This window comes from Melopsittacus undulatus, chromosome 7 (assembly GCF_012275295.1).
Source record: "Melopsittacus undulatus isolate bMelUnd1 chromosome 7, bMelUnd1.mat.Z, whole genome shotgun sequence".
NCBI classification, from domain to species: Eukaryota; Metazoa; Chordata; class Aves; order Psittaciformes; family Psittaculidae; genus Melopsittacus; species Melopsittacus undulatus.
Window position 1 is genome coordinate 24433256 of NC_047533.1, and position 12913 is coordinate 24446168.

At 39.6% G+C, this 12913-nt stretch overlaps 1 protein-coding gene across 1 annotated transcript in view; it reads left to right on the forward strand.

The window, feature by feature from the left end:
- N4BP2 (NEDD4 binding protein 2) overlaps window positions 1–12913 on the forward strand; it is a 62147-nt gene that overhangs the window by 19191 nt on the left and 30043 nt on the right. Inside the window, exons 7-9 of the mRNA XM_034064994.1 lie at window positions 6326–6440; window positions 6741–6892; window positions 12111–12446. Coding sequence (XP_033920885.1) covers window positions 12233–12446 — 214 coding nt within the window. The 5' untranslated portion in view covers window positions 6326–6440; window positions 6741–6892; window positions 12111–12232. The remainder of the gene's footprint in view (window positions 1–6325; window positions 6441–6740; window positions 6893–12110; window positions 12447–12913) is intronic.

The window sequence follows — 12913 nt, forward strand, 5'->3', positions numbered from 1 at the left end:
TGTCCTTGTTGCGTAGTATTCCCACGTGCTTTGGACACGGTGGTAAGGTCATTGGGCCTTCGGAAGAGCCTGACTTAATGGGATAGGGAAAAAAATACTCTCTAGAGATACATAAGATGTTTTTATACAGTGTTTTGACAATGTTTAGGGTGCATTGAATCTTCCAGTAGGACGAGAATAATTCGTGTAGAACTTAAGCAAAAAAATACCTAAAGTATTTTGTGTGCTTGAGGTAAAGCAGAAGAACAGAGAAGATAAATCAGGTTGCTCTTCATCCATTTCAGCATCACTGAAATAAAAGGTTTAGATGGTATGTCTTGAGCTGTGGTTGGAGAGCTGAAGGTTGAAATACAAGCCTGAAGCGAATTACAGAAGGGCAGAAAAATTTAAGTATGGTATACGTTTGTAAGTATGACAGTTTTAGCCATGATTCATCCAGGTGCAGTCCCTATGACTAGGGCAAGCCTTGCTTGTGTCATGTGTTCACAGGACTTTCAAGTTGCAGTAGTTTGTGTTCTGTAGATTAATGAAGAAAGGAATTTAACAGCATCAAAGCACATCTTAAGAATTCTTTATTTCTTCTTTATAGGCTTTTTTCCAGTAATGTTTTAGGTTTGTTTTTAACTCTGGGGTTGCCCTATACTTTTTGTGATCTCACTTTATTTTTTTTAAAGAGCTCTATTGTGTTGGCATTAATATATTTTAAGAGGGCACTTACATAGAGGGAGATGAGATTCTTGGTGTTACCAACGTGGAAGTGCATTTACCTGACAAATATGTTAGCCTTGACAGGGTATTGGGAAACATCCATGGTACACTTACAGCTGTGTATGGTGTAGGTGGTTTGCTACCTGTGATGTTGTCTGTTTTACAGAAGATAATTATGTTGTTGTGAATTGGTTAATAAATACGTTGCAATACTTTGGGGGTTCGTAGTTTTGGTGAATTGAGTGGTGTCTTGTGTTAAACTCCTACCTGTGTACTGATCTGTAGACCATGCTAAATGGCTGACATAATCAGTCTAAATATTGTTTTAAATAGAGTTTTCTGCATGTGAACTTAGCTCTGGTAAAAGTTCCTGAATCATTAATCATTGGGGTTTAGGAAGGTACTGCTGTTTTTTTTACAGAGGCTCTGCCACTATGAAAATGTCAGCACAGTGTTACTTAGCTGTCAGTTACACTGCCTCTCAGAATTAAGTAAAACCATACGTTGGTATATTCTCCAGAATCCAGCTGTGGTTATGGAGGAGGTTAAATTTTCCACCTGTTTCCTCTCACTGGTGATTTTTGATCTATCCCTGAGTAATTTTATGTAATTGATCTGTGTTCAAGCTCAAAAACTGCCTTTGTTAACTCAAACCACCATTTAAAACTAAATAGATTTGGCTGATGTTTTTTACAGTCATATAAAGTGAACTCATGTGAACTACTTTTTGAATGTAAATGACAGGTTTAAGCCTCTATCAAGTAATTAATGAGAGTAAGCTTTTTGTTGATGTACGTAGCTTAGGATGAGGTTGTCTATCTTGATTTACATGAAGCTAATAGCTGTATGTCATGGTTTAAAACCACACCCCCCCCCCCTCCACTCCCCCTCCGCTCCCGGAGGTATGGGAAGGAGAACCGAGGGAATGCAACTACCACAGGTTGAGATATGAACAGTCCAGTAACTAAGATATAACACAAATCACTACTGCTACCACCAATAATAATAGAGGAAATAAACAGGGAGAGAGAATACGATACCACCCGCCAAAATGAGCCCGACCCGGAAGCGAGCTAACTCCCACCCTTCCGGCTAACTCCCAGTTACCTCCCTGGGCATGACGTGCTGTGGTATGGAATACCTCCTTGGCCAGCTTGGATCGGGTGGCCTATCTCTGCTTCCTCCCGGCCTCCCCTCCTTCCCTGGCAGAGCATGAGGCTCACAAAGTCCTTGAACAAACCAGAACATTTGAGCAGTAACTCAAAACACGTGCTATCACAATGTTCCCAGCCTGAAAGTCAAAACACAGAACTGCACCAGCTACCAAGAAGGAGAAACAGTGACTGCTACTGCTGAACCCAGGACACTGTAAAATGCTGTGTGTGTTCTATGTTCAACTGACGTAGTGGCTTCAGTAAGGGAAGTGCATTTGAACATATGAAGTAGATATAATTGCCATGATAGGTCTGTGTAATGTAGTTTCAGCCTGGGACCAGATATGTGATTTCATTTTATTTTTTTCCCCAGAATATATTTAGGATGTCTACAGGTATAAGCTGTTTGTACTCCTGTCTTGCTTTCTTTCTGTGGTTTGGTTTCTTGCTTTCTTTTTAAAGTTGAAATTGTGTGATGTGAGTTGAATCAGCGTGAGTTGGCTAAATGGAGTATGTGTCACTGTAGTGTGTTCCTGTTTGGGAAATTCTGAACTGGCTGTAATGTTGCTGTTGTATGTGGACAACCAGCAAAGTTCACAAACTGCTTTAGGTCTCTTTCCAACCTGACTCCTCAGCTTCTTTATGTGGCTTCTATTGTTCTAAGATCACTGGTTGATACATAACACCTTATAGATTAATAGGTTAATAGATAACAGGTGAAAAACCTGGTTTCTGTTCCAGTGTGCTCTTATGCCCCAGCAAGTCATGAGCTCATTAGTCTCCTGTCCTTGCAAGTGCTTTCTGCAGACCTGCATGCATTTTCATTTTGTTTCTGTATTTGAGCCCATGCTGAAGTTCAGAAATTGTTTGTGCTTCAGCTTTATCTCAGTATGCAATAAACCTTCATTTAAGGTCACAGAACTGAAAAGTGTGTGAGGTGATTAAGAGGGAAGTGGCAGCTGGGAATCACCAGAGTGCAGCACTATATGCATCATGGACTTGAAGGCCTTAAGCAGACCTTCAGGTAGAAAGTGATTGTACTGCAGAAAGTTGGCCAGACAGTGCTGCCTTTGAATTATTCTGTGTGTCTCATTCAAGGGAAATGTGTGGATCTGAGAAGCCCTTGTATGTGGAAATAGCAGCATCAAGATCTGGTCATATTGCAGAAGCCCTATTAGGTGTCTATGCAGGTCTGAAGATTCACGCTCTGGAGCCTGAGTCTTTGACAGCCACTTCCCTTTGTTCCCAGCCAAGTTAAAGTTGCAGCACCATCTATAAGAAGAAAGTAACCTGTTTTCATTTGCGTCAACAGCTGAAGCAAGCCAAGATTTGGGGAAGTAACATTTGCATTTATTGCCAGCCCTGAGTGCTGCCAGTGCAGAAAACTAAAGTATTCTTTTAATGTTCCACTTTCCCTTCCTTCATTAATGCCACCTGCATGTGTGTGCCCATAATTGTAGAATCGTAGAATACCAGGTTGGAAGGGACCTCAGGGATCATCTGGTCCAACCTTTCTCTGCAAAAGCAGGGTCCAGACAGTATGGCCCCGAACTCCACACTACTGTGATCACTGCAGCCAAGATCCTCACATGACCCAAATACTGCTTTGTTGGTCTTCTCATCTTAGTTTGGAGGTTAGTAGTAGATGCCTGCTGTAAGATCCCTCTTGAAGATGATCCCTCTGATCTTGACCCAGAGGCATTCGGTAGGGCTTCCTAGTCTTGAATTACAGGTCTAGGCATTGCTGTCTGTGTGAAGGCTTTTCAGAGACAGGTGTGTATGAAAATTCATCTGGAGAGGATGTAAAAGGAAATCCTGTTGTGCTGAGGAGCATAATTCACAGACGCAATACTTTTATTCACTGCCCTTCAGTGTCACTTTTGGATGGAGTCTCTGGAGACATGGTGTGGACAAGTATCAGCTCCATTTGGCAGGAGTTTTCTCATTCCAAATACTTCTCTCCCTCATGCTGTTTTGTATTGTGGAGCAGGAATTCAATCTTAAGCAGCAGTAATGAGTGCAGGTGTTGAACTGCAGAAGTACCACCATAACCAGAAGTCTGGTCTCCTTTGTGCAGCCTGTTACATTGCTCTAGGGGCTGAGCACAGGTCACTGCAAAGCAGCTGAGCTATGTGGAGTCTTCACTGGGGACAGCCCAAGTAGCCTGAGAGCTCTGCCTCCTGGAAGATCTCCCCTCAAAACTGAGATCATGCACGAGCATGGGTAATCAGCATGCTCAAGAAGGGCTGTCAGCTGTATGGGAGGCTATCAAAGAACATAGGAGGGAAGTTATAAAAAGATCTGCTATCTCTAAGCTCTCCTAGGGCTGGAAAGGCATTTTGCAGATACTCTTTATGATTTTCTGAACAGGCCCCCTCCCCCCCAAAAAAACAAGCCCAAAAGAATAACAGCAAACACCACACCTAACAAAAAAACCCCAAACCCAACCTCCCTCCCCCCCAAAAAAAATCTCAACCAATCAACAAAACATACAAAACCCAAAGGAACCAACCCCAAAACCAACCCAAAACCCAAGCAACAGCCTTCTCCACTTAAACAACGAAAACAACTACTTGTTGATTTTTCTGGCTTGTCAGGCTCAGTTTTCTGCACACTCCGTAATCCAAGGCTACTTATTTTGCCATGTCCCAAGCTTTGACCTTCAGCACACAGCAAAAACAAGCCAGTACAAAAGTAGTTGTTGCTGGTGCTGGAGAATGCATTTGCATGTGGCTCTCTTGCTATCTCAGGGCTTTAACCATGTGCACCCAGCAGGAGATCTGTCTGTATTTGGGAGCTTGGAGGCCTGTATCAGGAGCAGCTTTCTGGCATAAAAAGAAACCATGTGGTGTGGGGTTTGGCACCTTCTGTCTCCTGTCAAACACCAGCTGACCAGCTCAGCCTTCTCCTGCTGTGGCATGTGAAGAAGAGTCTTTGAGTCCTTCCTAGCAAACATGGCTCTGCCCTTCCTGAAAGGTGTATTTACTTCCTAAACATTTACTTCGGATGAGTTTGTGCTGGTTTGGTTGAACTGTGTGTGTAATTGGAGAAATTTTTTGTTTCGTGCTCAAAGTAAGTTTTATTTTTTGCAGTTGTTTCAAAAGAATCTCTCTGGTCCAGGTCATACACAAGGCTTAAAAATCACAACAGTGGGAAAATCCCTCTAGCAGAACAGGTTGCATAAAACAAGTGTTTTGAAATGTGTATGTTAGTGTATTGCACTTGGACAGAATGTGATGTGAAAAAGAGGACCTTAGTTAAAAGTGTTGAAATAGCCAAAGCCCTTGGAACAACTGGTGGGAATAACGCTGAGTGGGAGAAGTAAAAGAGCAGAAAAGATGTTGGGAGTATTTTTAAAAGTGCATTGTCTCTAGCTGGGTATAGATTTTCACATTAAGTAACAGTGTTTAGGTGGCCTGTTCTGTTGCTGACTGCTGGCAGAAATGGAGGAGCACAAAAAGCTCCCACACTACTTCTTTTGCTACTGTTGCACTTACTGAGAAGAATCTGCTGTAAAGCATTTCATTTTTTTCTTCCCTTTTTTGCGTTTTGTTTTTTAGGGAATAGAGTCAAACATTGTGCGCAAAGAAAAGCTTTTATAAAAACAGCTACAGGGTACAATGATTCGGTCCACTTTGATTTCATTGGCTGCTTTTTTTCCTCTTGTGCTTGTATTTAAATACTTGTTTTGCTCCATTTATGAAACTTCAAAGTGCAAGAAAACAAATGTGGAAATAACCTTTGTATCTGTGTGTGTTAGAACCTGATTCAGACAGCAGAAGTCTGAGTTGTGGAAATCCAGCAGCATTACACTGTTAGTAGGTCCACTTTAGCCTTTTCACTCTGTTCTAGGCTGGATTTATATTCACAGATGGAAAGTTCTGTAAAATTGCTGAATGGCATTTTAGCCTTTCTTGGTGTGGTTTTTGTGAAGCTCATGTTTGGGAGTGGGCTGAACAGCATTTTCTGCCTACAGATGGTCCTTTACTTCGTAAATTTGGACCTCATCGTAAAGTTCTTTCTTCCGTGAAGTGCTCTGTATGTTTTGATGACAATTCTTAATGCCTGGCATAATGGAATATAGTAGAAAGGGAGACAGGTTTCTTTGACTCTTGTGAAGACTGCTATAAGGTAATAGAGCCATCAGGCTGCTGTGGTAGGAATGCTACAGAATATTTGTGCCAAATTTTTTACCTAAGTGTCTGTGCTCATAGATTTAGTTTGGGGTTTTTCTTTGTTTTAATTTATTTTATTTTGATTGAAAGACTAGTCAGTAAATGAGCTCTAGGCTAATATGTGCACTGGAATTAAGTCAGGCTTTGTGTAGACCTGACATCTCTGGTGTGTACACAGTAGATTAAGAGTTTGCAGCCACTTTGATGAACAGAATTGCAGGTTTTTAGCATTGGTGGGGCACTGCAAGTTAGTGGTGTAAGTAACATATTCTGATTTTGATGTACCAGGTTTACTTTGCCTAAATCCCCACATGATGGAACAAATATTTTCTTGACCTGCATGGATATGTAGACCTTTTCAAGATGGTTAAGAACTGTGGTGAAGAACCAAGTGGAAAGACAAGTGAGGAAACTTACTTTTATTTCTAACTAATTCTGCTGCCATTATGTTGTTTACCTGATGTTAGTCAGCTTTTTTAGATGAGAAATCAGTAGTTGAAATCAAGAACGTATTCTTACACTTAAGAGAACTTACATTTGAGCTCAACCCAGCTTGTTGGGTACTTTGTCAGTAAAATGTTAGCTGTGCTTAATCTACTAAAACAATTATGTATCTTGCCTGGTGTTAAAGCTTTGCTTAAAGTTGTATGGTCTGTGAGCAAAACATCAATTTTAATATGTGTTCTGATCGTTCTTTTGTCAGGAGGGACATCCACTTCTGCTGGCATCTGATCTGTATGTTTGAAACTATGGTTTCCTGACAGAAGAGTGTGTTATATTTCTATGTGCCATCAGTGGTGATTTTGGAAAGATGAGAACGGACCCACTGCAGGGCAGCTCAGTGAAGCTGAAAATGTAAGTTCTATGCTGTTACTATGTTTTTTTTAATTACCATTGTTTTTTTTTAGTCTCCAGTATGTCAATATATACATGTGTGTGTTTTTTTGAAAGCCAGGAAATGCAAGTGACCATTACACAATGTTTTATGTAGTTTGAAAAAAAAAATTAAAAAAAAACCCAAAAGCAAAAGCAACCCAAAATTTTAAACAAACAAAACCCCCACAAAAAAACCCCAAATCAACAGGAAAGCCCCAACCCCAGAATCAGCCTGGGTTATATCATAGCATGAAGTTAAACTTCCTTAAATTGATCGCAAAAATTTAAAAATGGATACAAATACGGCAGCTTTGGTCATATTGGTGAAATGTTACATTGTGTCAAGGCTGGAGACTTCCTTTGTCTTTAAAAAAGGAACAGAAGTACTACTGACAACTTACTTGTCATTTGAACTTGATAACAGTTAAACCAGAAACATACTGTGCTGCTGGGTGCTTTTAGTAAACCTTGAATAGAGGTTAGAATGTTTTTTCTGGTCTGTTTGCTTGGAAATAAGTTCTTGTTAATGACTTTGAAAAACTATGTTTACTGCTGATTGTTTTGCAGTGAAGTATCTCTGATTTGAAGAGCTCTGTGAATACTTTTCATATCTACTAAGGCACTATAAAGTAGTTTAGTCTCCTTATTCTGTATGTCCTGTCTCTTCTTGAGTACTACTACCTGTTTCTTTCTCTTCCTTTGCTTGAGTTTATATGTATAATAGGACTTGCAGTCAGTCCCATTTTACTTGAGAATTTTAAGACATCTTGGAAATGCAAGGTACCATGTGTGGTTCTGAAGAAGACACCCCAGTGTAAAAGATGTGTGGGATGTGTAAGGCCTTCATCAGATTGTAATTCAGCAACTGCATAGACATTTTCATGTTACACTGAAATGAAACAGTAATGCCTATCTTAAGCTCAAGACTTACATTGTTTTCCCAGACATTTGAGAAGTCAGATGATGCCTAATGTTGTTTTATAGTAGCTTTTGTCTGATTTTGTAAAAATACAGTTCTCCAACAATATATAGCAGTTCTTAGAAAGCAGAGGGCATTTGCTATGGAAAACAAAATATGTTTAGCTGGATGAATGTAATGTAGCCTCAGTGTAAAAATGACTCATGCCTTGTAGCTTCATTTTAGAAAGGGCATTTGTACCCTTATTTTTTAATTTCTTCAGAGTTCCAGAATTATTCTCGGCAAGTTTGCTGATATAACAGTACTGGTTAGCAATGTGATTGCTTGTGTATGGCAAGTGTATGTTAGCAGTTACTTCCTAGAATAAATGAAATCTTACATCTTTTAAAAATAACAGAGGGTTACTGGGGATTCCTCCTCTGTGCTTAGATTTTTGCAAGGTTTAGATTATGTATCATAAGGAAGAGTACACTTTGAATTTTTGTAAGGACAACTTACAGTTAAATTAAAGTTAAAATTTGCATTACTGTGTTGGAACCTGTTTGGTTTTGTTTTTTTATCTTTTTAATTTTTTCCCCTTAGTGTGAGGAACCAGACCAGGATAACTATTATACTATTACACTATTATTTCAGATTAATTTTGTTAGTAAGATGCTGTGATTGAGACTTGGGGTCTTGGTCCATCCTCTTGGTGTGGCGGGTTGGCCACTCCTCTACACTTTGTTGTTATGTCCATCAAAAAGAAAAGTGTGTTGTTATGTTGATTACATCAGTGCCTGCCTATTTCTGTAGTGACTGGATTGCCAGCAGTGGAATCTGATCTCTGGCTACACGTGTCTGTACCTACAGAATGTCTGTGATGAATCCATCCAGCTCCTTAGGGATAGCAGTACTGGAACAGGCGACACATGAGGCTCATAATCTACTGTCAAAAATAAACTGGCCAGCTAGAAGGATTAAAATGCCCTGACCTGACAAGTCTACTTTTTCTCTTCTAAGTTGGTAGGATTTGAAAATTATCTTTCTTTTTAGAGAATGCTGGTGTGTTAATATCTCTTTTATTTGTAAAATTGCTTAATTTGTAAGGTAATTTTCATACAGGCAGATTCTTGATTATATGCTTGTTTGTGGTAATTGAATTACATTGGAGACAAATAGGAGATCTTTAATATCAGGAGATGTGTATTTCTGAAGAACTATGAGTGAGGAGGTACTTGTTGATTTTGTTTTGCTTTGGTTTTAGAGATAAAGTTGAGACTGCCACAGGAGTACTGTTTTTCTTCAGTGCTGAAATGAAACAGCTGTTTGCTCTAATTGCATGTGTGTCCAACGATGGTACCCAGTACTGACAAGCAAACCTCTGAGTATATTGCAGCCTCTGGCTAATTGTCTAGAATTCCCCTTCAGTGTGTTCAGCACAGCTCTGTTCTTCTAAATCATTATGTTGTTACAACTCCATTTCCATCTTGGGGAAACTAAAAAAAAAAAAAGGAAACCAAACAAACAACCCTTATCCACAGCAGATTAACTGGTTCATATATGTTACGCAGAACCAATGAATGTAGCTGAGCCAAGGCTGGCTGTTGGGTTATTTAAAATTGTTTCCTCTTTCATACTAACTAATTTTCAGAGAAACTTGAATCTCTGAAAAGGCAAGTCTCTAGATAAAATCCTCTGTAAAGTTCAGGGCATGCTCTTAAAAGCAAGCAGAAATCAATCCTTTCATTTGAGTGTGTTAGTATTATCTCTCACTGTACAGTGTTCTTTGTATGTGCTCAGGCATCTATTTTTATATACTTCTGTTGTGCTTGATAGTATCAAGAGAAGATATTCCCCAGGAATCTGTCCAGGCATTTAACTGAAAATATTGTGGTAAACAAAAGAGATTCTGTCAAAATACCAGTGCAATACTGGCCATGGTAAATACCTCATTTAAATGAAATCCTTGGCAATGCTGATCTATCCTTTTGATAGGTTTAACTATTTCTACAATTCTACTAAGACTTTAGATGGAGAGATGGGACAAAATGTGGATCTGTGCATTGCCTTAGCGTATGTGAATGTAGTGGGTCACCAAGGTTTTGACTTGTGTGTAAATTCTGAGGTGACTGATGTCGTTTTCCCTTCTGTATTTTTCCCTTCTGTGATAAACAGTTTAGGCCTCAATAATAACCCTGAAGTAATGCACTGTAAATTCACTGGTTGAAATTGATGCAGACTGAAGTGTGTGACTTCATTAGGTCATTAGAGTAAAGCATCCTAATAGTGGAATACACAGCCTAATGCAGGAAATACTTCCCTATAGGATATTCCCTATCCAATGTAAGGCAATCAGTTGTTAAAAGTTCTAGCTTCAGAGTGTTTTTCAGCAGCAGGTCCTTACAGGATTGATTGTTATAAGAGAGTTGGATTAAAACACTGGCAACACCTGGAATGTTCTGCCTAAAGCCTCTTGGTGCTCAGTAATGTCAGGTTGTACGAATACTTTTCTCCTTTGCGGGGTCTTTTCTTTGTCACTGAACCTGTTTTAGTGAGGAACAATCACAATTTTTTAGCACTGACATGTTGTGTGAAATTAGGTCTCCACTTTTTCACTGGCTGGAGGATGAATCAATTAGAAATACAAGTTTGAGAAACAGGACTTCCTATAACTTTTTTTTTAAATAGTTTTGCGTGACTGCTTTTTTTGTGACAGTAGAGAATGGTGTAAGGATGGCTAGTCAGAGAGGTGAACCAAAAAAAGTATAATGAAAAAAAGCAGCTGCAGTTGTCCTAGCTCCGTCTGGCTAGCTAGCATCTTCCATTGTCATTTCTCCTTTAGTTTTGGAAGTCCGTCTCTTCCTTTTCCTGTGTAATGTTTTCCTTGTCATGCATTTCATACTTCCCTGGCCTCTTCATTGTTTAACGTTCATCTGTCTCATTTCTCTGTCTAAGGTCCATTCACATACGGTAGAAACTCCTGGGATCCTGGAGTTGTCAGGTTTTTTTATGCAAGTTTCTGTGACTTGGAAATGGAACATCCACGCATTCTGAAACTTCTCTTGGTAATTGAAAGAGATTGCTAGGAGAAGTGCTGTCCAAACGTGGCATTGATATGGCATTGTCATTTGATTGCAAATGATCATCCAGGGAGGGAAGAACTAAGTAGACTTGGAAATGCTGCCATTGATTTATCTGCACATATTGAATCATGTTGAATGGTCATCATTGGCAAAATTATCTTTATATAGAAACAGGTATTTTATGGCCTACTCAGTAACTGTTATCACTAAATAGTGACTCTTCGCTGTAATTAACTTGAGATTCTGAACCTTACCAAAGTTTGCTAGTCTTGTAAAAATTGTAAGTAAGTTTATTATGAGCATCACTAGGACACAGCAGAGCTTTGATGTTATTTGAAATAAAGAAAAAAATGAGACCACGCCATACTCTGTGCTTGTACTTCAGTTAATAATCACTTTTCTATACAAGATTAATGCAGTAACTACAGTTATTATAGATGCCATAATGTTATAACTAATTTATTCAAAAGCTTTACGGCAGAAGGGGGGGAGGGCAGACAGAAGCTTCTTCTGGCTTTATGGCTTATAAAGCTGTTAAAAAAATTTAAAGATCTCCCACAGGCTGAGGCAGGAAGGCACTTGTGGATGTTACCCTGCTCAACCCACTGCTCCAGCAGGGTCACCTGCAGCAGGTTGCTCAGAGCTGTGTTCAGTCAGGGTTTGAGAATCTGCATGCTTGGAGAGTTCACAATCTCTCTGGGCAACCTGTGCCGGTGTTTGAACATTGAAGAACCTCATATGGTTACTCTTGATAAATCAGGGTAGGGTGGTGGGAAGTAATGAAGGCCTTTTGGAAGATTTGAAGATGTCTGTTATGTTTTCCAGTACTTGTGTAAGAGGGGCAAAAATTCTGCAGGTTAACAGAATATAAGTGTTCCATAATGTTAACTTGTCATCAGTAGGTGTTAGCAGAGGAGTATTTGTGAACTGGCTGCCCTGCACTGCTGCTTCTACTGTTCTGGATTTTTCTTTTAAACTCCCGTTGTATTTGTTTTTTCTTCCAGACACAGATTAAATACCTAGTTAGTTGGGAAATAAGGCTGCTGTTTAGCTGTCAGCCATTTGAAAAGAGGAAAGGCAGCCTTCTAGAAAATGCTTTTTGGGATCCTTATTTTTTTGGGGTTTTTTGTTGGGTTTTTTTTTTTACCTTTTAAACAGGAGACATGGAAATGTGACTGCGTATTTTATTGAAATTTCTCTGTCCTCTTTTTTCCAGGTCTGCTATTTCTGTTATGTGTATCCCAGCTACAAGGGGTTTTTTGTGATTTCTGAGCTTGGTGCTGTCACCCTCATGTGAACAAACTAAAGAGAAAACCAGTCAGATTTTTGGAAAACAAAATGCCACGGAAAAGGAAAACTGGTGGGAGCCCTTCTCTGAAGAATGGCAGTTATGAGAGAACTGTTGCTGTATTCCAAGGGGACCCAAGCTTTTCACTGTCACAAGCAGTGCATAGTGTCAATAAGGAAAAGCTTCTGAACAGCATGTCAGAGATGTTTTCTGACCTAGATCCTACTGTGGTTTATATGGTTCTGTCTGAATGTGATTTTAAAGGTAAATAATGCGCAGTTGTCATTACAGTTTTGTTGCATGTGCAGACAGCTCTTAACTAGGGTGACTCCAGAAAAGTTGGTGTAGGTGTTGCAAGCATATTTGTGAGTTTAGCTTTTAATGAGCAGGTGAGTCATAATATTTTGAAATGTTATGGCTTCTTCCTTGCAGGATTTTCCCAAGTTTGACGTTTCTGTGAGGCTGGTAACTTGCTGTGCAGTGTGCTCCATATAAATGGAGGTGCAGTTTAAGTGGTTTGTTCTGTGACACAGAGCAGGCAGCCACAGGCTTGTGAGGAGAGTCATCTTCTTTTTTTTTTTCCAATTTAGTTTCTATGCCATACCTGGTAGGTGCACAAACTGTCCTCTGCAAGAGGCATATTTTGTGTTCTAGACCACATTTTTTAAAGACAGTGGTACACTGTATGTGGTCAGGCAGCGTTTGCTTTTCCTTAAATACTTGAATTGAGC